At 32.8% G+C, this 25,983-nt stretch overlaps 1 protein-coding gene and 1 pseudogene across 9 annotated transcripts; both read right to left on the bottom strand.

Annotated features, from left to right (window-relative positions):
* Positions 1-854: 854 nt before the first annotated feature.
* Positions 855-16,103, bottom strand: LOC111274565 (putative protein phosphatase 2C 6). Of its 8 annotated transcripts, none has more exons than XR_016333996.1 (7): positions 15,152-15,858; positions 6,952-7,236; positions 5,905-6,010; positions 4,689-5,011; positions 3,937-4,010; positions 2,692-2,861; positions 855-907 (listed from the first exon to the last, which is right to left on the bottom strand). XR_016333996.1 is itself a non-coding variant. In XM_022859297.2 (5 exons), the coding sequence occupies exons 1-4, from the start codon at positions 15,623-15,625 to the stop codon at positions 4,704-4,706; spliced, it is 1,173 nt and encodes a 390-aa protein (XP_022715032.2). In that variant the 5' UTR covers positions 15,626-16,098; the 3' UTR covers positions 2,097-2,861; positions 4,689-4,703. The 8 variants fall into 8 exon arrangements, 1 of the variants encoding a protein (XP_022715032.2); XR_016333995.1 differs by lacking the exon at positions 855-907 and adding an exon at positions 2,097-2,180; XR_016333999.1 differs by lacking the exon at positions 855-907 and having other exon boundaries at positions 2,097-2,861; positions 5,968-6,010; positions 7,093-7,236; positions 15,152-16,103.
* Positions 16,104-16,572: 469 nt separating this feature from the next.
* LOC111274564 (transcription factor MYBS3-like) lies at positions 16,573-20,859 on the bottom strand (annotated as a pseudogene). Its single transcript, XR_016334000.1, has 3 exons — positions 20,375-20,859; positions 17,951-18,162; positions 16,573-17,320 (listed from the first exon to the last, which is right to left on the bottom strand). The product of XR_016334000.1 is annotated as a transcription factor MYBS3-like (transcript).
* Between the last annotated feature and the right edge of the window lie 5,124 nt (positions 20,860-25,983).

Here is a 25,983-nt window from a genome sequence, read left to right as displayed (position 1 = left end):
AGTAGCCCTCCTCTTTTCCCTTTCACAAAATTTAAGGAGTCACATATATTTTCTAGGGCTCACGTGAAGCATATCATTCTCATGTGAATATATTTTTTAAAATATATATTAATAGAAAGATTTAGATATTAGAATATAATTTTTTAAAAAATGCACTCATTATCGAATCAAATGCTTCTTCGCAATTTATTTGAAAGGAAAATTAGTAGAGATTCAATTGATTAATTAATTAATGTTAATTAAGTCCTATATCTACAATACGGTATGAAAAAACTGATCTGATGATAAACCAAGCTTTCTGCATGGTTGTGAAACAATGAATTAACATTAAAGAATGTTTAAAACACTAAACTTTCGGGTGAATTATTAAAGGTTTAAAAGTATAAACCAATGATTTAAGTATGCCTTTGAAAGACTGGATAAAGTATTTAAATATGCCATATATCTCAATTTAATTGAGCAACCTACAGCAAGGGAACAAGGATTCTTTATAGTATAAGCTTAGAAAGTGCTTAATGGTGACTGAACCATAAATGGGAAGCTATACCCCTCAACCAGAAAGGCCATAAGCTGCATATTTCTTAAGCTACATAGGATCTTATCATAGCATTAATGTGCCATAATTAAAGCTTTATTTGGAGAAAAGAAGATTTGAAGGTTGTTGTTTGAGCATGGGATCTTGATCGAGACAAATATTCGGATGCATATGTTAATTGTTTAAAATGGTGAGATTTGACAGGTGGAGAATAACAATATGAGGTCAGACAAACAAGAAAGAGAATCATTTTCAGTTTCTAAAAGAGGAAAATAAATCATCTACAAGGGCAGAAAAATCCCAATAATGATTGAAATAATAACTTTATATACTCTTTCCATTCATTGGTCCTTGTCATGTCTGTCTATGTGCCTGCAAAATTTTGCAACATGTTAAAAAGAAGACAGGAAGTGTTTGGGAAAAGATTCTGCCTTTATTCTTCTACCACCCCCCCCAAGTGAGAACAGATAAACTATTTTACACTACTTCTCCCTCCTCCCACTCTCTTTCATGTGTGGTCACATCTACCCCTTTGTTAAAAGAGTTAAAAGCTGTGAGGTGTTGGTGGAGTAGTATCAGAATATGATTTTGTGTTTATTTTTTTGGGGCATCAATTTTGATTCTTTTTTCCTATCACTGTCTCCTATGTTGATAAGAATCCTACCCAGGAACTGATCAAATCCCTAACTTCAACTATTAAGTTTGCTTGGGATAGCATCATAGCTAAGTTCTTTCCCCTCAAACTAAAAAAAAGTTGCATCAGTAAACCAGCAATTAGAGTTTAGTCTGGTCTGGTTGTTACTTTTTCCAGCCGAAGGATTGAAGAGCAAGATTTGTACTCTATAGTCTACTGAATTATTCTTGAATTCAATAAAATGTCAGTAAACTCAGTGCACAAGGTATTTTGATGGTTGTATTAAAAATCTGATATCAATCTAAGTTATCTGGTTGAATCTACAATAAGGGAGAGGATTTCCTCCATTGAGCATGCAGCTCCAAGTTGCTTTAGTTGAGTTCTGTTCCAGGGCAATATATGTTTATACATTGCAATGCTAAAGTTTCTTTTTTCGTTTTTTTTTTGTCATTTTCTGATACAAGAGGTGAGCAATAATATGGCTCGAAGTCAGATTTCTATTCGAAAAATAATCTAATGACTACCATATTTTTCCATGTTAATTTGTGCTGTAACTGTCAGTATCCTGTGAACATATTTTCACCATGAATTCGACTGATATAACTTGCTTGAACCAACCCTTTGCCAAGATCTTTATGAAAGCAAAGATTGATAATATCTTCCTTTACTTATTTGGATAACATCTTCCTTTACTTATTCCTTTTTCTGGAAGAATTTCATTTATTCTATTATCAACAAGAAAAGAAAAGATGAAAAATTTGACAATACTCCAGTATTATGGTTTCCAAGGACATTGTAATTATATTAGAATCCTGAAAAAGAACAGAATTCTTCTGGTACTTAGATTGGTCTAAATACCTTATGGCTTCCCATGAAGGAAGGTATGGGGAAAAAGTAGCTTCTAGATGTTCCTTGTCTGAAACCATCTAACAACAGCAAATTCAGATCCAGGAAGTTCCATAGAGATACAAGAAAAGAATGTTTCTTTGTCCACATTGTCACAGATATTTCCTGATAATGTTTTACCAGAGTTATGGTTAAGACATAGACTAATGCACACTTCACTTCCAAAACAGGAATTGATATCGGATCTGCATCAATGCAACTATCAAAAGATTTTAGCAGCTAAGTGCCTGAGGGTCAAAACTGTTTTTTCATCAACAATGAAGTTTATGTAAACAATCCAGGTCTAGTCCTGCAGTGATTATTACTCCTAAATGGGTGGGGTAAGCTCCAAAGGTTCAAATCTCTGGTCTCCTCTTAGATTTTTACAAGAAATGGTTCTTGCTGAAAAATTAGAGCTGGTAGATTCAATGACAAGAAAAGAACATGTTTTGCCATGCCAATGCCTGTAAAGGGAATTGGTTGGCAAAGGATGGCCATGTCAAAGGAATTAGCTGTCTGCTTCTTGAAAAATATCCCTTTTTTTCTTCTTCAAGAATGTGCTTAATGGAATAATCCTAACTTGTGGGCATTGATGCAATCATACAGAAGTTAACTTTGTGGCTGCTTTCTCACTAACCTTTCCATAGATATTCTTGTTGCAGAATCAATTCTACCCATCTTCTTTAGAATCTCTCTATTTCAATTACTGAAAGTAGCGAGCCCCACTACAAGGCTAGCTTCTTTTGGCTCCCGTCCGCAAAAATTTTATCCAAATAAACTGAATGAGACATGATCCTCTTAACAAACCTGAAAAGAAAGGAAGAATCGAATGATGAATAGAGCCACGGAATTACTGATATGATGATAGCACATCAGCCAAAAAAAAAAAAAAAAGCAGGTAAAGCATGGATCGCATTCAAAACAAAGAACCATGGTGCTGCCAAGTGGCTAATGCTCAAGACATTTTTTTTCTTCCTGCCTGCTGCCAACAAATGTAGCAGTTAGGTTTTCCCTGAGGTAACTACTGAAATGATATATGAAAGTCAGCTTACTTTAGGGAAGTTATTCGATGGTTATACTAAGGTCCAAGGGCTTGATATCAAACCTTGCCTTCACCCAGGGTTGCAGGCTTAAGGGGAAGGGTCGCAGGGTTAAGGGGAAGTGTCGCTTTCCGTTGCCCAGGCCAACCATTTTCAAATGACATTCTCAGTTGTCCAGGCGAGAGATTAATTTTGGCTGTGTCGCCGAGTATTTTGAGGTTCAGTTTTGATGTTGTTTCCTAATTCCAGGACTGCCTGTTTCCGGACTGTGGAAATGGAAAATGTTCACAATCTGAACAATTTATCCCATCACTATAAGCACTCACAGTCAAACTCAATTATGCTTTGTTTTGCTTCCTCCTTTTTTTAGTACTATAATGTTCACATATCAATACAAGACCCTACGATTCACGAAAAAAACCTATCCATCTATTAATGGTAAAGGCATAAACAGTTGCCATGGCTGCCGTTGATCAACTTCGTCATTACCAGTTTTGCTATCAACTAAATCTTATTATTAAATCCGTCAAAGACGTCATCAAAGGTCTCTCAAATTTGAGCGACAATTGACTTTTTCAGGTTTCTCAAAATTAATCAAATATAAATGAACCTGTCTGTCTTGCGATGGTCATTAATTCGACTAGATAAACTGTCTATTTTGATGGAGGATATCATCAAAAAGGCAAGATCATTTTGAAATGAAAACTTTAAAAGCATGCCATTAAATCTTCCATTGAGAAGATCAATGTATTCTCGGTAAGAAAAGCAATATTGTCATTGAAAGTCATTTATTAGAGCAAAGGCAGGTGCATAAGCCTCAAGTTTTCCAGGTTAGAAACCACCTTTTTATTTACAATACTGTTATCTTTATCATCTTCAACATCATGAGGTCTTCCCTTTTCCTTTCTTCACATACCTGTCAAGACAATTAATAAATTTAATGACGTTCTTAAAGATTCATTTGGTTTAAATATTCTATGGTGATGTTAAAGCAAGATTCTCATCTATGCAGTGGCACAGCCTAAGAAATAGTAGCAATAGTGAAAATAAAAACTTAAAGATGAATTCTCATTCTAAAACGAAGGGAATTATGCAGTGGCACAGCCTAAGAAATTCTTAAACATGTTATTATGATCAGTCTCTTTTTTATATCATATATCATATCTAATAAGAAATAGAGGCTAAAGCAAAGACTGAAGCTAGCAGCAAAAAATTCAGATAATAATGAGCTTTGTAAACAAAATATATAAGTATTGCCATGGTATAAGCTGCCAAAAAATAGTTGTTGGTAACAAGAGAGTGAAAGATTGCAGCTAGCACAAACCATTCAATATAATGCAAAACAATTTGGGAAATAGGAAAAAAAAAAAGAAAAGAAAACAGAGTACTCTTATCCTATATGCTGCCGATTCATTTTGCAACCTTCTTCACTCACATAAAAGAATAAACCAGTTTGACCATTCTATACTAGATAACAGTTGTCAATAGGAAGTAGTCTATGCTTCAACTCCATAACTGAAACAATTATAAGCAATAACCACCTAAGCTAACACCAGGAGAAATGAAGGCAAGGGTGTTGAGAGAGAGAGAGTACCTTTCAAAGCTTTTTCTAATGCCTTATCCTTGGAATTTTCAGGTCAACAACAATGATGGACACGTTATCATAGCTACATGCATCAAGAGCTTGCTTAACAACCTGCTGAGAAACATACCAAGCTGGCGGGAATGCACTATCATTAACCCCAACAAGCCTCCGTCGCTGTCTCAATTCTTTGCGAGCTAGCTTTACAACCTCTTCGTTGGATAAAACATCCCAGAGTCCATCACTTGCCAAAATCAAGCATTCATCTTCCTCAGTCCTAGTCGTGAAAGTAACTTCAGGCACTGAAATTACCCATGGTTTCAAATCATGATCACCTGAAAGTCACACCATACAAATTAATAATGTAATAATTATACATAATATCAATAAAAGGAAGTATAATATGATACCCATGCAGCTGAATGGTAAAATACTAGTACTTAACATAGCTTCAAATTTTGAGATGTGATTCTAGGTCAACCAGAATTTAAGTGGGAGGGGGAACAAACACTGCATTATCATTTGATAACAGTTAATCCAGACTACAACATGCAAGTTAGTAGATACATATAAAATCATCTGATTTAATTTTGCAATTCTTATGGAAAACCATTTGGGTAGAAGAAACTTGACAGCAAGAAACATGTGTTACAAAATATATGAGATGACACTGGAATGGGCTTCATTTTTACTGGATAAGAGTCATCCAATACATAAAAGTCATAAAATTGGCGACATAGTCTACTCTATATCTAAAAGGAAACACAAGAAAGTGGTGCTTATGGTAAGATAAAACATATACATTATTTTACAATCTAATAAATTGCTCTATGATGCTTGGACTTGGTGTGAATGAGACATGAGTAAATGCATGAGTATATGCTCCAGACGGGTGTGTTCAATTTTCCCTAAAATTTTCCTTTATTTGGAGGGTCATGCCCCACATAGTACAGGAAAAATGGAGTAGGAGCAACATAGGATTTGCTATACTGCTCCTGCATACTTGCAGATTGGTTTTACTGTATGTCTCCAGTTTTTATTCTTTGACACGAAAACAAAGCCTGAATAGCTATAATATTAGAATGAATTTCAGCAAACACAAAAATTAACAACCTTTTGGTTTTGGCTGAAAAACAAATCACTAACATGAATTAAAATTGTATACCAATTCTCTTACTCATCGAATGGAAATGAAAAAATAATTAGGCGGTATAGAAGCAAGAAAAACCTATTGCTCTTGACATGGAAAGAACTCCCTCCACCCTTAAACAGCCCCAGTTTAGAATTCTACCTCCACTACTAGTGATCCTTTCTATCTCATCTGCACGGTCAAGCTGCAAAAAAAGACAAGACCACATATGTAGAAAAGTGATGACAAAAGAGAACGTAGGCACCAGGAAACAATGTATAGATTTGCACTTTACAGCGAAGTATGAGTATGCTTGTCAGAGATAAATAGGAGACAGCAATAAATATCCATCAGCTGATGAGATATTTGGGCCATACTTTTGGATACTATGACAAAGATAAAACAGCTTAAATTATTGTAAAGCCTGTAGTAGCTTATATAAATCATGAAAGTACTCCTCTTTTATTCATAAAGTAGGAATGCATTTGATACTTATGATAAATCATGCAAATAGTTCTCATTTTTTCATAAAAAGATGAATGTTCTTGACACAATAATCAATGAGAAAAAGCGCTAAGTAAAATGCCTGTTGACACAAAAAATGAAGTTCATATCAACTCTGATAAGTGAGTATTAACCAGAAATCAATAAGTGCATCACTGCTAATGATAGAGAGAACAAGATAAAGGGATGACTTCAAATGCCATAAATGATAGAATCTTCTAATCCTACTGAAAGGAAGAATGTATAGTCATTTTTCCTTTCCAGAAGATCAGGAGACTGGATCCTTGAATCTAAGCCATAAGAAGAACAATTGGCTGATAAATAATTTACTTCTTGGTCTTCAATCATGTCAATCACTAGGAATGGTCCTAATCAATGCTATGGCAATAGTCTATTTGTTTATCTCTCCGCTTGGAATGGCAGGAGGTTTAGAAAAGAATCTTAGAGTGTTGAGGATTGGGCCCAGAGAATCTCTTAACACAGTGGTTTCCCAAATAAAGGGCAAGAACTGCAAAGAATCAAAATAAAAGGAAGAAAGGAAAGAAAAAAAAAAAGAGAGAGAAAGAAAAAGACCTTAGTTTTGGAATGTAAAACCTTAATCTATTGTAAATGGAGAGATGAAACTGAAAAACAGTGAGAAACCTTGTGGTCAACTGTCAATGGGATTGCTCGTGCCCCACGACAAAGTACAGCTCTAGAGTCACCACAATTAGCAGCAATTATCTGGCAGGCCGAGATAATCAGTACCAAAGCAGTCGACCCAACATACTTGGGTGCTAATACCTCATCTTTGAAGGCATTGTCAGCCCTCTCAAAAGCCTTGCACAGCGCAACCTCCCACCTCTTACTCCATCCATCTAAAGTGTTTCCTCTTTTCCACTCCTCTGCCACAATTTCACAAAGCTCACTTGCACAATAGTTACTCACCTGCAAAACACCATCCAAATGAGAAAAGTCATATCAATTATGATTTGCTCTACATTTATTGGCCATCACTATCAGGTGATAAGCAATTGCTAGTTAAACTACGACAAAACTTGTTTTACAAATATGCTACACCAGCAAATTGGACTTTGTCTCATACTCTACTTTTTACAAAATTGTATACTTTATGTTAAATACATTTAATCCAGAGAATATGTACAGTAATATATCATCAGAGCTGAGGTTTTTCAGTAATTGAATCCTCTTTAACTTGAATAATAATGTGCGAAAGACCAGCTAAATATATATAAATCAAGATCACCACTATCACTTCAAACATCTATGACCCTACAAAATGATCTAGACAAATGATGTTGTTCTACCTGCATGAGGTAGAAACTACAAGCACATTTCAAAACAAAAACAAGAGCAACTTCCCAGTATATGGCAATTTTTTAATCAAAAGCACTACATAGATTAGTGGTCCTAGCTAGTTCGTCAAAAATCATAATAAATATTCATATTACACTAACATTCAACTTGAAAATCATAGGGTCAGAACATTTGAAACTACTGATAAAATAAAAGCTGAACTATCAAAATGTTATAGTTAGTCTCCATCAAAACAATAGAATATGGCATATGAAGACAGGAAAACTCAAGCAGTGAAGCCTTTAGCATTCAACGTCATGCACTATCATAGGGATTACATAGATGATTTTTCTGTCATCATTTTCAACTATTTTAGAAGACCATTATCGTATATGGTCTTAATTTGAAAAGCGGATTAATTTAAAAAGTAAACTGGAACTGAGAGTGTGACCTAGAAAAAGACAAAGAAAACATATAATAATAAAGATAAAAGGTCAAATTATATAAAAAAATACAAAACAGTGACAAATGCACCATGTGTTGGTTGTTCTTTAAAGCAAAAGGTTTTAAAGAAACCCAGAAAAGCATCACCACAACAAACCTAGTTTGGAATGAGAAAGTTCATGCAACCATTACCATGAGACTATACCCAGCATGAAATGGTTTTACTTACATTTTCTCTTAAATAGAGAAGAGTTTTTTTTTTTTTTGGCGGGGGGGTCGGGGGGGAGGGTTTCATCAAGAATAGATCCAAGAAAAACACAAATAACTTAATTTAATGAGTTTTATACTCAATAAAGTAAGTTAGACAGTAAGGCAAGAATAAAACAGAATAAAAAACACGGGGATGAGAAAAACAAGAATACTAAATTACAAAGAGTTAGAATAGGAGCTACAAAAAACCATAAAGATTTCTTTTACATATTGCTAACGAGAATGATAGATAACTTACTAAGACCTTTGGGTTATTTTCAATATTAAGAAGTTATCAAACCACTTTCACCTGTGCAAGAAACTTGCTAGTAGCTAGCAGTCTACTTTACTCTAAAGAACAACTGATCAAGTGAATTTGCTTCCAAGATGGAACTAACTTCTAAAATTACTACTCTCTTAATCATTATAGTCTAATATTCTGCCATATTCTCACACAAACCAGAGCAAAGATAGGCATAGTTTTAGCATTAAAAAAGACATCATGTTTCATGTCCAATTTCAAATATGAGATACCTTACTGTATCCGCTAACCATGTAGAAATGCAATGTCGGCTAAGATAAAAATTAGAGAACATACATGAAGAAACAAAGAATCAAAGTTAGGTATAACCACTGAGCAGTAAAAGAGAGAATAAAAAGATAGGCACACAAAAAAATTAATTGCTTAGAAAAGTACTCGGCAATCCTTATTGCTTCTGGTGAAGTTTATGTACATCTAGGGATGTAAATTTTGATTGAATCGTATGCAAGCTGCTAGACTTACACTTAGCTCATAAGCACATTGGAGGCTTGCTTGTGACAATTTATGAGTTTAATGAGGCAAAAAGAAAGACTATTAATTTTGAGTACTTTTACTCTATAACTTTTAGTTCTTTATAATTTTCTTTTTTTTAGAATGTTTACTTTACGACATGGTGTTTGTATGCACCATAACTAATATTATAATTATTTGACCTTCTGTGAAAGAGAAATGAAATTTATTGCAACTTTAAGAAAACCTACTGATACTTAACATTTCTACACAAAATCATCTGCCCTAAACATTAATATCTTCAAATAGAAATTGAATTAAAATATAATATTTATATCATTAGAGGACTCATGTAACATACAACAAATTATACTCAGTTCCTTAAAATTCATATCTAGGAAGTTATTTTCCATTGACTCAAAGATGGACACTACTTCAACAATCTCAAGTCAAGTTACATATTTTCAATTTTGATATTCTTTAATAATTAAGTGGAATTAGATCATCATATTTGTTTGTGCAAGAAAAAAAATGATCATGATATTCACACAATTGGAAAACTTTAAATCAGCAAACACCGTTAGTACAACAAAATCATGCCAAAAATTTATTTCTCGATAACTCAAAGACCGGAAATCATAAATGTGAGATTAGGGGATAGTGACAAAATACCCTATAATTCCGCATCTATTGCAAAGGAAAGGTAAAAAATAGAAGCCACTGATAAAAAGACCTTGCCCTTTTTATTTCCTACCTTTAAGTGAGAGTTGTAACGTTCAATGACATGAGGGTCCCCTTTCAATTTAACTTTTAAGCCTTACCTACTAGAACTGTCAAATAAGCTATGCTCAAGAGCTTGGCAAATTTTCGTGAACAAGCAGGGTTTTAGCCTAACAATCTTTTGACAAGCTGAGCTTGAGCTTGGAAATTGGAGCTTCTTTTGAGCTTGATTAGCGCGTGAACCCGTTAAAGGCCCAATTGAGCCAAACTCAAGCCAGCTTCCCTTATTTGTACACATTTAAAGCCTGTTAACTATTTGATGTTTTGTGCAACGAGCATAGGCTATTAAATGCAATTGATGCTTGTACCAAAAAGATATAAATTTAGGCATTAGTACAAATAAGTTTATCAAGGATATGTTTTAACTAAAACTTAAACATATTTCCTACTATCTCTTCATTACTTCAAAAGCTTTCACCACCAATCATTCTTTGTTTTTTTACAATTATGAGCATTCAAAAAGAAAAAAGAAAACATATTTCCATGAAGTAAGTGGAAAATTTTCAACTTAAAATTTGTAAGCTAACAATCTGACCCAAAAGATAATAGAATCATGTTAATAATTTAGATGATAAAATTGTAAATGACAACACTTAAGTCTAGCTATCAAATAGTTGTTGAGCTAGAATCATGTTCTAAGTAAAGATTGTTATTAAGGATTGAGTTACGAGAAAATCGAGCACAAAATTTAACTAGTCTTTACATTTCCATAAATAAAGTGAAAAATTTTCAACTTAAAAATTGCAAGCTAACAATCCGACCCAAAAGACAATAGAATCATGTTAATAATTTAGATGGTAAGATTATAAATGACAACACTTACATCTAGCTATTTGAGCTGGACTCATGTTCTAAATAAAGATTGTTATTAAGGATTGAGCTACGAGAAAATTGGACGAAAACCTTAACTAGTCTTTATTTGATAAGTTATATACAGAAGATCTAAAGACACTAACAATTTAGCTAAATCCATCAATGGCACCGTCAAGGAACAAACTTATATATTTTGAGGCAATTATGACTAAAAAGAATCAAAACAGCAACATCAAATAAGATAGTGTAATACAAATGGGTAGAAATTCTAATAAAACCATGCCTTGAATCACAAAAGGGAAATGCAACCAAGTAAAATGTCATGTTATACCTAAATCAATGTAAATGGAGTAAAGGGAATTGGTGGTTATTTAGTCCTATATTTCTCAATTGACATCCCAATAATGACTTTGTGGTATCACATGGTAGAATCCAAGTTCAATTTGGGCTAAGAAAAGACTAGGCTGTTTTAGAGAACTGATAATGTTGATGCATCTTTTCTTGCCTTTCTTTCCCTTCTTGGGCTGACATTTGCTTTCAAATAAAGCACACAATAAATTATAAAGACATTTATGAGAACTATTGGTAAATGACTACTTTACCAACGTTCATTAGGTTAGTGGCTTTCTTAAAGCATTGGAGATTTTCTTACCTTTGAAGAAAGAATCATAACTTTGTTTAAAACATAGAATAACTGTATATGTGATATCATTCTTTTCTTTTTCTTTTTTCTTTTTTTAGGGGTAAAAAATGGGTTAATAAGCCAAGACTACCATGCAGGATCACTGCACCCTTCATCTCTAACATGCCATAGAATTAACTCAGAGGGGAAACTAAAATCACTTTGTTAAATAAAGTAGTTGGCCAACATATGCCAGCATATCAGCACATTTATTTCCCTCATGGAAGACATGTCTAATCTCCACAACTTCAACCTTCCTTATCAGGCACTTATGATCTTATAAAATCCTCTGACGGATGGTCCTTTCCTAACCAACCAAACCTTTTTATCCAACTTCACCACAATGGATCATCTACATATCCATTGGACAAGCAGTTAGACCTTTTTCAAAGCCCATATATCCAGGAATAAACTATCAACTCCACCACTACCAGCCATAAAACCCTTCACCCAGCTACCATGATGATCTCCAATCAAGCCCCCAAAACTAGAAAATTAGTGCTAACGTTCTTTGCCCAATCCATGTTTAAATTGAACACATTGTCAAGGGGAGGTCTCCGGGCTATCCAACAGCACGATCAATTTGCGTCTGGTAGCACCAACTTGAATGTTACCACAATTTTCTAACCATTTTTCCCGCCCTAAAAGGAACTTCCTTATACCTTCCCCTTCTACTATCAAGGACTGACCAGTTCCTAGATCTTCATACATACCAAATCACAAACACAAATACTATAACCAAAGGTTAAGTTCTCTACCAAAAGCTTTAATACAAAGACTATAGCTCAAATCCACTCCTCATGTTTATGGTGCACCCATCCTCCAAACATGGATAAATTAGAACAATATGATCCAAAGCTTCACTCCCTCCCTACTCTTCATGTTTGTGGCACACTAACCCTTGAAAAATGTAATTGATAATGGATTATCAACGATATTTCTCCTGAACCTCTCATTATTGATCACTCTATCCCGCATACGTAACCAAATAAAAATCCAGAATTTTTCTGGACATTTCAGTTTCCATATCCACTGCCAATTCTCATTCTGAGCATAGGCATGCCCCTTCCTATCCTTGACAAACTTATATGTTGATCTTATAGGAAAATGGTCTCTGGAGGCATGGAACTTTCCACTTCCCCTTTCGCTTTTTTTAAATCTTCAAATAATGTCAATGCTAGTCATTTTAAATTTTCATAATCATAATTAACCTCAAATTCATAACAATCTAATTCGAAACACATCAGGAAAGAGTATAAAGATACTAAATATTTACCTCAAAAAATGTCTCTTCCAGGATGGGTCTTCCTTTTTTACTCTACTAGCTTAATTACTTCGCATCATCTCAAAAGTAAATCTGAGTTATCCTAATGTTGCCAATTTATAAATCTTTAGCGAATTAGTTAATTACAATTAATGATCTCACATCTCCTTCTGGTTATCTTGTAATGGAAGGTGAAAAAAGATTCTCTAATAACTTTTCATTGTTATAGTTATTAAAAAAAAAAACCCTTAACTATTAAAGACATCAACCAAATTCTTCAAATGTGTTAGAAGAGGAAGCATTGTACTCTTTCACTCAATCAGATAGCCATAATGCAGGTCACTTGTTTAGTCATGCAAAAAGGCCCAAAGAAGTTTCACTCACAGCCTCTCATTACAAATGCAAATAGCAAAGCAAGTTCCACCAATTGTTAAGTAGAATATCACATAAAAACATCACAAGATATTTCTTACTTTACCAATTAGCTAATAGATTCCCTTTACTAAGCAAAGTCTTTAAATGTATTATTTTATACATAAAGAGACCAAGAGTACCTAATTTCCAAATATTAGCATAATAATCAACAAAAATCAAATAATAAATTTTCCACACATTTATACAAAGGCTTATGCATGCTTGTACAGCCAAAACTGAGCTCCATTTTATAATAAACATTGAAAATTCTAATAAACAATGCAAAAATCCAACCACTTATAGCACTCCATTCCTTGTAAGCAGCCCCCATAACTTGCTACGACAACAATCCTCGAAGACAAATGCCTGCATCTGACAACTTCAAACCACACAACCATAAAGACCTTTTACAAACAGATGCACTAAACCAGTACAAATTTTGCAAACTTTCCCGTTGGTATCACAACATCAATGCTCAATATATATATATATATATATATATATTATAATATCTTTAAGAAAAAGCTCAAGGCGCTGTTCATCAATTATCATGTAGGGATCTATATTAATTGCACAACAAAGAAAATCAACAATGGAAAAAATAAATTTCAATCAATAAACAAAAAAAAATTTAAAGAAACTTTAAAATATGTCCTAAACACAAATAATTAAGCCACTTCTAATTCACCTGATTCCACAAAGAAGAAAACCCTTAAAACAAAAAGAACGATCAATTTAAATAACTTCAAGAGTTAGAATCGAAATGAATGTGGGTGAAATAGTTACCTTATTGGCGAAATTTTCCTTTTCGTTTTCTCTTGCTTTCCCCCATTTTTTTTTCACCAGGAATAAACATAGGGCTTTTAGATGTTTTGAAGCTATAATTTTAGGGTTTTTAATTATCGAGGGAAGAAACTGACCAAATTGGGAAAGCCTTGCGCCAGTAGTGTAAATAGTAAAAACTTCGACAAAAGAGACGTTGGGTTTTGAATTGAAATTTTTAACAGAAAAGAAATTGCCTTTCAGGAATTTCACACCCTCTTTTTAATCTTTTCTATCAAGTCCTAACAACAGTAGAGTGTTGAAATTGCAAATATACCCAAAATTTTCTTTTCTTTTCAAGATTGACTCTGAAGTTTTGCATGTTACAATTTTGACTTGTTTTGGGCCTTCAATGATCCGTGACAAGTAGACCGGACCTGGCCGTGGGCATGCAACTGTTCCAACTTCCAACCGCCGCCAAATCGACCGACTGGCTGCGCAGACCACGCGCTGTCAGATCGCGTAATCTATCACTTTCCCCTCCCCCAAAAAACAGAGAGGAACGAGACAAAAACGGCTGGTCGTCATTTACTCACTCGGGGGCCCAAGTGATCGAAGACCCAAAAAGAGCGATTCCACTTGAAGACAAAAGAGCTTACCTTATTTTGTCTCTTTGGAACACGTGTCAATCAGAGTGCCTCTCTGTCATTGAGTATAGCTAACAGCTCGGTGCCTCAAAGGCCACGTTGCAGGTCAATTTGGCTGGCATAGCCTAAATTGACTTGATTCTTTGACTTGGTGAGAAACAAGTTTGACTTTGTTTTGCTTGTCAATTGAAAATGGCCAAAAAAGAAGGTGGTGCCATTTCAATTTCTCACTCCCCAAACAAAAAAGGAAAAAAGGAAAAAGAAAGTAGTGATTCTACTTTTCTCGTTCAAATCGTTATGGGTATAAATTTTCAATTTATTTTAACTTTTAACATGATAAAAAAAAGTGATTAATAAATGAAACAATACTTAACAATAATAGAAATGAAAATTAAAACCATTTAAAATAAGAGTTTCAAACGTTGTTTCCTTCCATGAGACTTCAAAAAAAAACTTAAAAAATCCCAATTGATGCTGTATTTTTTAATGAAAAAAGGAATATATATATAAATATATATAGTATGAATTGTTCTACACATGAACCGTCATATATAAAATAAAAACTATATATTATATGATCACGAAAGCCACATTCATTTTATCATAGACCTTCTGCTTTAATCATCGAATGAAAAGAACCATTGCATATACATTAAATATGTATGTATATATAAAGATTTTAATTTGTCAACATGCAGGAGATAGATGAGTTAATTTACCTGGTCACCTCCATGCCCATCAAATATGCCAAAGAAATGCACCGGCGATTTCTCCAAGGAGTATTTACACTCGGGTGCTGTACACCCACCAACATCCTTGCAACAAACCTCCATAAACGCTGGATGAACCGCCGTTGCATCCTCCATTGTCGATCGCCTTCCTTGCTCCAAGCAGAATCCCCACGACACTCCTTTGTTGTTTCTCCCAATGCATTTTGCAGCCCTTTTGCCTTCCAGACCAACAATGTCTTTGCAATTGGTATCACAGCTGTCTGACGCCGCTGTAACCACAGCAGAACTAGTGTTTTCAGTCTCAACAACTCCATTGGTACTATCGGTGGAGATCAGGACAATGGTGGTGGTGGAACTGGCTTTATTGGAATTCATTGGTTTTGGGTTGGAGTCCTCAACGGTGGTGGTGATGGTGTCTTTCTGGAGGGTATGTTCATTCATGACGGTGGACACGCTTGCCATTGAAAGAGATTAAATTAAGACAAAGACGGAGAGGAGAAAATCAGAGAACAAAAGTTTAGAGGAAACGATGGTAAGGGAGTTAAGTAAAAGGGTTTGCAGCAACGCGTGGCAAGAGCTGTAAATATACATGGCAGACGCTCTCTACGTTGCATGGCAAAGAGTTAATGTTACAGTCATGGAAGCAAATGTCAACTGAACTTCCAATGATTAGGTGCCAAGCAATAGAATTTTCTTCCATGGCAGGCAGGGTTTGATTTGGTAAGACTGGCTGCTGTGCTTACAACTCAGCCACGCACCTTCAAGGACTGAGTGACACATTTTTCGTTTGAATTGACGAGGGCGAAGCCAAGGTACAAACAGGCTGATGTACCAAAGTCTTTGGTCGGTAAACAATACGTGTCGTTTCGTTATTGGTTAATCAGATGTTAAAGTCCATAATCACCACATTTTTCATTAATTAATTAATTAAAAATTAAATTACCAGGTACATTGTTTTAAGATAAGGTTTTTGGTAGAAATAGGGATGCTATAGTTATACCCTCGAAATTAATATTGGAAACTGTGAATCAGTAGCATTTTGTAGATTTCATTTATTGATTTGTTAGGTCTCTCACATTCTTCAAAGAAGGAAGGAGGGTCGATTAAAATTAATTTGATAATGAGAATAATAAATATTGCTTTTAGTCAAAGATTAGGTCCAGAAAAGGTACCAACAACTTAATTCAATTTCTATAAAATAAATATGATAAAGTTTAGGATTAATGTCAATTTGTCACTAATATTTAATTTTATTGAACTTTGTCATCACCCTTTCAACTTTTTGAATTTTTGGATAAAAAGTAACGCAATTAAAATATTCCCTATAATATTTGCAAGCAATAAGGAAATAGCCAGGACAATAGTGTGTAAAAGTCAAAGCTACTATACAAGGACTTGATACGAGAGTATGAGACCAAGGCATCCACTGCCAAATCCATTTGATTACTAGGACTACTAGCTGTTAATAGTTAGAATGAATAAATATTTCCCAGAAATTGATCTTAACCAATGTTATAAGGACCCAGAAATTTCATTCTATCAAAAAATAGAACTAAATACAATGTAGAAAATATGGTAATGCAAAAAATATTAACCAAAATAAGATAGAAGTACCACCCTCCTTCCCTGCAGTTCAGACGGCTTGAATAGCACCAGTCTTGCTCAAATCTGTGCACCAACTGGTGCATTAGCATGAAATGCTGATTGTCGCGATGGTTCTCCTAGTAGTTTCAAGGATAGCGGTGAAGGCTCTCTATGGCCATTCTCAGTCTGTCCTATACTAAGCTGAGACATACCAACTAGTTCATCTACATTGACAGGTTCCTTTGGAAGCAATGGAATTGGCTTCAGTACTTGATGTTGAGACGCCGCTCTGCCCTTCTCGTCATCAGGAGAGGCTGGATTTGGCGGCCAAAATGGGTAAGGAATAGGTGCATAAGGTGGGAAGAAACCAGGGGCCATTGGTGTAAATCCACTTGATCCAATCATGGTTTCTTCAGTTTCTTTAACTGTTTCTTGTGCTGCAGCTTGTCGATGCTCAAATTCAGAGTTGAGAAAGAGATTTAATGAAGGTATTGAATTTGCATTACCTGCTTCTTCAACCTGTGAAGAAGGCAGTAAAACCTGTTCTTCAGGCACTGTGGGTGTATCTGTAGCCTGCAAAAGAATAAAAAAAAAAAAAAGTTAATCATCCAGAATCGACGGTAAAAAAAAAAAAAAACTGCTCATTTAGTTTAGAAAATTTAGAAGCTAGCGCAGCCAAAACACATGCACCCAACCCAAATTTAATCACAATTCAACAGCATGAACCAATTGAAATGAAAACTAAAACAACCTGAACCCAAATCTGACATAAAACCAAAATCAATTGTTATTTGTTAGCAAAGAAAATACGACAAAGGTTAATCTCAACCTGCACGAAAGTCAAAATCAAATTGACTCAAAAGTAACAACACGGAGCCCAAATAATGCAACCTAAAGCCATTCACAACCAACTCATCCCCCCTAACTTAGATTGTATATGCTTTTAATCTCCTCAGCTACAGAGCGTTGATCATTTTATTTCTACATGCACATCTTTAGACAAAGATCACAATATGCTACTTGTTAAATCCCTTCAGTAATGGACACTGGATGGAGATATTCTCCTTTGCACGATTACAAATTTATCTTCTCTAGAATCAAGTGTTTGAGTGCAGATAGGCTGTGTTGCATGCCAAATCTGATGTGCATAATAGACTGTATTGCTACTTTGCAAATGCTAAAACAACATAGAGCAAGACAAACCATATCATCTGGAACCAAGTCGAAAAGGCTTGAACGTCTCTTTCTTCGGGTAACATTACTCTGACGGATGAAATACTTCTGGGCATGACTGGCTACCTGAGTAGGTGTCCTTGACATAACAAAGTTTCGGGCTATACCCCGCCAATCCCCTTTCCCTAATTTCTGGAGGCCAATTAGAAAGAGCCGATGTTCCTCTTCAGTCCATGGAACACCTGTAAAGCAATCAAATTTTAAGTGGATATCTCCAAATATCATAGCTAAGAATCAATAAATTATTTAAGTCAACATATATTTCCATCCCACCAATTAAACTGATAACCCATCCCGTCCTCTTCAGTCCTCTATTATGGGAGACTCGAAGTTATAAGCTACAAAGGATCAACTAACCATTAATGTTCAAGCAGTAACAATGCAATATTTTAACCTGCTTGGAAAATCATACCTTGCTTTGAAAGCAAATAATGCATATAACTAAAATAAGTACTTCAAAATGATAACCAGAATGAAAACTAGTTACCCAAATACCTGCACTGATGGAGGTATATCCAGTGGACTTTGATGTTCTCATCAGTTGTGACAAAAGGAAGAAAATAGGTGATGGAATCACCTAAAAATAAGAGCAAATCAATTGCTGCTTCCTACCTAGCAACATAATCCACATATTTCATGAAACTCAATGCAATTCTAATATATATTTGAAGAAACTGACGAAATTGAAATATCTATACAAGATCATATTGCATTGACTAGATCAAAGTTCGCTCCAGAAATTTGAGCAGAATATGCCACTCTGAGTTCACAGGCATAAGCCAATTTCCCAAACCAATATGGTAAGACACTGTTGAAGCCTCAATCTTCCCAGACACTACTATACACTCTCATTTTACTTATAAAGAAGCCTACTTATGGATCACTCAAACAACTCATGCCACAAGGTAAGAATCAACTTATTCAACACAATCTGCATCAAATAGTGTCCTTTCCAACAATTAAAGTTAATATAAGACTTAAAATTACCCTAACCATATGGAACAAAACAACCCACATAAAAGACAGCCAACTAAAATTGAAAAGGAATCCCAGCTCTTGCCCAGAAACTACTTTCTTTTTCCCAAGGATGAGAATTCTATCAGGAAACTAACTATCAAGGGAAACTGAAATCAGCAAGCATAAATCATAGCAATATCAGTTTCAGAGCTAAATGTTCATTATAGGAGGTTTTAGTCTAAAATTAAGCCTATAAGTATACCTATTAGTGAGACGGCACTTCTCATTTTCTAAACACTCTTCTGCTATAAGTTCTTTCTAAAAGCCATTTGATGAACGCAATACAAAAACTGAGCAAACTTGAAACCAAAAATATCAATTTAGCTTCACATCATGTACCAAGCGTTGATGTTTATGTACAGCTGCTCATACATGCACAGACATGCAAACGAGGCTAATAAGCCACTTAGGACAGCTTAAAGACTTCTTTTTCCCAAGATTACTCTTGGCAGTTACGTATCTGTCCTAAAAAATAAGTGGAGATCATGATATAACACAAACATGTCCCAGAACCATAAAGCACAATCCAAACTTTATCTTTTCACCCTGAAATAGGAAAGCTCGCATTCCTATAAACAATAATTTTTCAGAAACAATTTTACCTTGAAAGCTCCATTCACGGTTCAAACATGGTGAAGTAAAAAAGAGATTAAACTATTACAATGAATCCAATTATCTAATATCCCTTATTCATGTGGCCCCCAAAAGGCCAAACTATCCATAACAATAACATATAAAGTTTTTCAAAAGATATATATATATATATATATATATATATTCGAAAACAGGGGAAAACAAAAGTACCCACTTTCAGTACATCAAAGAAATTGACCAAAGCAAGAATTAATCTCTTTTCTCCAACTTTATTAGCTTAATGCACGTGCTGGGATAATTGTTCATTTCCTATTTACTACTTTTTTAATATCATTAAAAAAATTAAAGGTATATATAAACAACTTTAATCTAAAAAGTAAACAAAAGAAGACCATTTCCCCATACTAATGACCTCCAAATAATTTTTCTAACACCCGAGACCAAAAAAAAAAAAAGGAAAATAAACTTGGCAATTTAATTTTCTTAGACAAAATTTTTACTAGAAATCAAGAATTTAATATACGATAAAGAAATTGCGAAATTAATAAATTGCCAGTAAAAATAAAACACTTAGCACGCTTAAAGAATTTTTTTTTTGTAAAGAAAAATAAATCTAAAAAAAAAAAAGGTTGATCATTAACAAACTCTAAATTCTATCTCTCATAAATACAAAATGAAATATGTTAATAAACAACTAAAAATTTAAAATTCAAATAAACAACATTAAAATCCCTTAAAAAAAGAAAAAAAAAAAGTAAAAACGTGGCGTTTTAGATTAATCACCTTTCTTTCTTTCTCCGGGACGATTAGTTGAGGCGTGTGCGGCGGGGTCATCAGAAAGGTAGCCGTCGGGCACGTTGTTCGGGTCATGGACGTGATCCGATAAAGGAGAGTCCGGATTAGGCGAAGGGGCGGCTGATGACGAACTATGGTAGTGCGCCGACGACAAATTTCCCATACTCGCACTTTTCTTGATTATCGACCCGTCCGTCAAACGAACGCCGAATAGTTTCACTCCTCCGCCGCCACCGCGCGTGGGACACGTGCGGGAGTTGTGGCCGTTGTTGCTGCAATGCGAGCATCGCCGAGTCATGACTCGCCCGAGCCAAAACCAAAAAAGAAAAGAAAAGCTAAACTTATTTATCTACTTGTCAATATGATTGGAAAATAAATATAGATTAATTAAAACTTAATAGATTTAGAGAGAGAAAGAGAGATATTTTAGAGAGAAGGGAGAGGCCGAGGTTGCATGGAAACGAAGTTGAGAGGATTATAAAATGGGGGAAGAAAGGAGACGGAAGGTTATTTTTGGAATTTTGTGATTTAGATCAGAGGTGGAAGATTAGAGGACCACTGTGGATCGCTCATTGGAGATAAATGAAATGACGGATTCGGCCTTCAGTGGAAAATAACGTCCTGCTTTTTTTTTTTTTTGGGCCATCGTGTTTGCGCATGTTCCTGTTGATTCGGATTTTTCAAATTGGTTTTCCAAAAATTAAATCAAATTTCTTGGAAAATAATTACCTATGACAGTAAAGAATTTTGTTAACATTTTTAAGATTACTTATTATTTTACTTACAATAACACTTTCATTAAATGCAATAATTGACAATTAATATGTTGATTTCAAAAATATTATTTTATAAATAATTATAAAAAAAATTAAATTAGATAATAAAATCCAAATATAAAATATGATAATTTTTAGGTTTTTTTATATTTGCTTTTTATAATAAAATAAATCATAATTATTACCTTATTAATTGTTAAAAACACTAATAAATCATTATCCAACTCCCTTGTATATAAAAAAATTAATAAAGCTTGTTGAAACATGAGCTTGTGTTTTCTTTTTTGGATATAAAAGTCATTGGCAAAGATTTCCGACATGAAACTTGAAGCTGACGTTAGTGTTTCCATAATTTTGGAAACGGACGGTCAGGATGTAAAATAGGCAGCACAATTTCACCAAATCTGATTAAATTTTCAGGATAAAATTTTTAAGATTTCATTGTTCCAACGTTTATTGTCATAAAATCATCTTATTTCTAATGACCAAACTGCCCCCATTTTATTACCACTTTGGTTTGATACATGTATGTACATGTATGAAGGTGTTTTAAATCAATTTGGACTCTTAGAAACCCAATTGGGAAACTACTGGACCACTTAAAGAGTGCCGCGTGGCATCAAATGTACCCATCTTGCTTTTTTGTTGGGATTGATTTCATGGATCACCATATACGTGTACGAGAAGGGATGATGAGATTTTTTTCGTTTTCTTAATCTTTCCTAATCCATTAGAATTTTGGAATATTAAGTAATTATTATGTCTTTCAAAGTCTTTTGCTTGTAAAGTTGTAATGGGCATAAGGATGAATACATCGATGTGTGGTCGTTGTCCAAAAAAAGCTCTATCCAAACCATTTTATGCCATGGGTAATTTAGAGTAAAAAAAATTAAAAATTAATTTAAAATAATAATATTATGTTTGATTTATATTTTTTAAAATATTAAATGTTTAATTTGATTTTGTTTTCTTTAATTTGAAGTGAAAGAATAAAAATGATTCCAAAAAAATTGAATTATATTTTTTATTATTTTTAAAATTTTACAAAATAAAATAAGTATTTTATATTTAAATGTATTTAAATATATAAAAATAATATTACAAATTTTTTAAATATATATTATTCAAAATTTTAAAAATATATATTATTCAAAATAATCTACTCAAAACTCGTTATTATATGTAATTAACGTAAAGGCATATTAAATTTTAATTTAAAAATTTTGGATAACATATCTTGAAAATAAATCCAATTGAAAGCTTCCTTTGTCACGTGGGAATAAATCGGAAAATAAAAAAAAAAGGAAGAAAAGAATAAATGCATGACATATAGCAAAGATAATGTTGATTTTAGGACAACATTATCCATTATATTTAATAATTTGAGCCATTTATATTTTCCCAATCATAAAAGAACCTTATCTTAGGACAAAAGGCTAAAGCTAAATTTTCAAAAAAAAAAAAAAAGTTTAAAGCTACATTGGTATGGACAGGTGAAGGCAATTGATTGGTGTTTTCATACATGACACGTGGCCAAAATTTTGGAGTTTTTTTCTTTGGATGATGAGAGAAAAAAAAGGATGAAGCTAAAGCAAAGCTAGCAATTCTGATTACAAAGTCTAGCTTTGTGAACTTTTTGATTTGTCTGCAAGAAAAAAAAAACAAAGGGTTTCTTTCCTTTTGTTCTTACAATGAAGGAAAAAAGTAGGGATTGGCATGAAAAAGTATGTTATCTTGAAGGTGAACTTTGAGATTTTTTTTTTATTTTTTTATATTTAAAGTTATTAAAAGTAAATTTTAATTATAAAAATTAAAATTTTGATATTCATTATACACTACGCAACAATAAAAAATTATCCAAAAAAATGTGAGAACATGAGTTCTATTATTATTTTATCAGCTTGAGACGAGATTAAATACTAAGTAAAACTTTTATTGGGGTGTGAACATGGATTCTATAAAGAAAAGCCATTTGCATTAGTTAACTTTTGCACGTATTGGTGCTGGATTTAACTTTATCCTTTTCCTCTTCCCAAAGGAAACTGTGTTTAAAGTGTGAAAACACTTTAAAAGCCAACGAGGGTAATTTATTTTAAAAAATAAAAATTTTAGATTCAATTTAAGCATACGAGTTTAGTGCGAGTAATTCCATAATATCACTTATGGATTTATTTTGATATTATTTTTTTATAAGAATTATGTTTTTTTTTTTTTCGGAGAAAATTGAAAAAAATTTCTCTCAAAAAGAAAAGATCGTAACATATCTTCTATATTCATATTAATCTCTCATTTTTATAGTAGCAACATCTTAACATATTTTTTTATTTAAAAAAAAATAACGCATAAATAAAGATTAAATTGAGATTCATATTATTAATATAATTTATATTAATAAATAATTGATTTAATCAATTAAGTGCGTTCTCTTTAATAAAAAAGTATTAAATTTGAATATTATCAATTATAATTTGTTAAGTTTATTTTGAATGTACTATTTATAATTATTTTTTTTAGATTATTAAATACGATATATTTTATCATAATTTGAATGACTGAATAATTTATTTATCTTTAAATTTTTTTTAAAAAAAATTATTAATAAAATATTATTTTAAAATAATTAAAATTCAATTTTTTACATATTTTAAAATTAAAAAAATATCATATTAATATGATTAAAACATATTATGTATAATAATGACCCTCGACCTTCAAAAAAATTTCGATTTTGTCTTTACAATTCTAACCACATTTTTTTTTCTTGAAGAAAAATCCAATGTCAATTCTCTCACTATAAAAGAAAAGAAAGAAAAAAATATAGGCATCAGATCTATAAAAATATCACCAAAAGTGAAAGAAAGTGATGTGCCATATTAATTTAATTTGGAATCCAATCATTGTTTTATTTTTATTATTATGACTATTTTTAATTAGATTTTTTTTTTCGTAAATTGATGAAATTCAAATCTCTTCTTGACACCATAAAACATAATATAATAATGAAAAAAAAAAAAAAAAGGGTTGTAACAGTATGAACCACACAAATTTTCAACGGTGAAGGGGACAAATTGCTCAAGTCAGTCCCACATCAAATCAACATTTTTTCTTGGCTATAATCAGACCAGCAACTGCCACCCATCCTTCGATGTTATCCAAGATTCTATTTATCCAATTATATTAAATTTGTATTTATAGTCATTAAAAAATAATATTCATTAAATTTTAATTTTAATATTTATAATTTTATGTATTAAAAAAATATGAAAAAACTAAAAAATATAGAAAGAAAATTGTAGTTATTTAAATTAACTAATTTATAAGCAAGCTTTTACTTGAAGATAAGAAAAGTTTATTCCTGATTTTTTTTCTTCACGTTTTCTGGTAAATTTAGAAGCAAATTAAAGCGAAGGAAAGGAATTTGCGATTTTCTTAGGATTAAAATTGATAGAGTCTTGAACCGTAAACAATTTGGACCACTAATGTCTAAAGTCAAGCATAGTAGCTAGCCACCCTCGTGATTACAAAGTTTCCAATCATATGGGATTACCTGGACACACCATATATTAATTTAAACTCTATCCTTTGTGATTTGACGTTATATCTTATATATGATACTACGTCTTAATTAAGATCAAGGTAATACGAAAAATTTTATAAAAAATTAAAAATTAATTTAATTAATTCATATGATTATTTTATGAAATTTAAATTTTTATATTTCAAATTATGTTTTAAAAAAATCTTACCAAAGAATAGTTCAATTTCATAAAAAAATTATGAATTAATTTGCAATTAATTTTTCATCCATTTTCTTTTTTTTTTCAATAAAAAAAGTTTTATAGGTCAAAAAATTATTTAGTCCGTGCAAGTTAGACATTCTAACGAAATAAGATTTTTTTTTTTATAAAAAATAAAACTTGTATCATAACACACAAAGACAGGACAAGCTAAGAAATGAAAATCAAACTTCATTGATGTCGTGGTGTGAAAATTTTTGGACCGATGTAATAGTGAAGCCACTTTCCATTGTTTTTGCAATTTTTAGCGACAAAAGACGAACATTCAAAAGAATAAAAATTCCAAGGAGATCGCCTGCCCTAAAAGAAACAATAAATACTTGAGAACTGTCTTCGTTTTCCTTTTTTTTTTTTCAACAATTAATCGTTGCCATAGCTGCAAGAAATTGGCGACGTTAATTCAAAACTAATTCAAGCTTTTATAATAATAATATTAACAACTTTATAAGCGTGTCGAATTCTTTTACTGCAGTAAAATCCAATTTATTAGCAGCTAGCTCATGTAAAAATCTAGAGAGGTATCAAAATGGGGGGAAAAAAAAAGCTCAAATCCCCTTTTTTTTTTTGGGGGGGGGGGGGGGGGTTGTTTAACCTAATCATTTAATTGAAAAAAATAAACAATCCATTTTTGGATGCCAAATTAGAGAAGTTATATAGTCTGGGTTGGCTGAGTGAGAAAGAGAGAGAGAGGGAAGAAGCTTGTGAGATGATGAGCCCAGCCAAAACTCCACTATCAAATTATAAAAAATATATACAACAGCTGATCAGCCCACAGTGTATCCAGTCCAACTCGAGGTTTTGGGTTGATTAGCCTACTGGAATGTGACGACAAACTGAAAAGTTCAATCTGGGTCTGTTCCTTATTTTTTTTAACCAAATTATAAGTGCAAGAAAAATTAAATCAACTTCAAATATTACATAAATCAGATAAAAAATAAAAATAAAAAATCAACGTACAATTAGATAAATATAAAATAAACTTGAATCAAATTCATGCATTATAAGATTTGAATCTGTAACCTCA

The sequence above is a fragment of the Durio zibethinus genome, chromosome 26 (assembly GCF_047325235.1).
Source record: "Durio zibethinus cultivar Kanyao isolate XHJ-2024 chromosome 26, ASM4732523v1, whole genome shotgun sequence".
Taxonomy (NCBI): Eukaryota; Viridiplantae; Streptophyta; class Magnoliopsida; order Malvales; family Malvaceae; genus Durio; species Durio zibethinus.
Note: the sequence above shows the minus strand (reverse complement) of the source record. Positions and strands in the feature narration are given on the sequence as shown.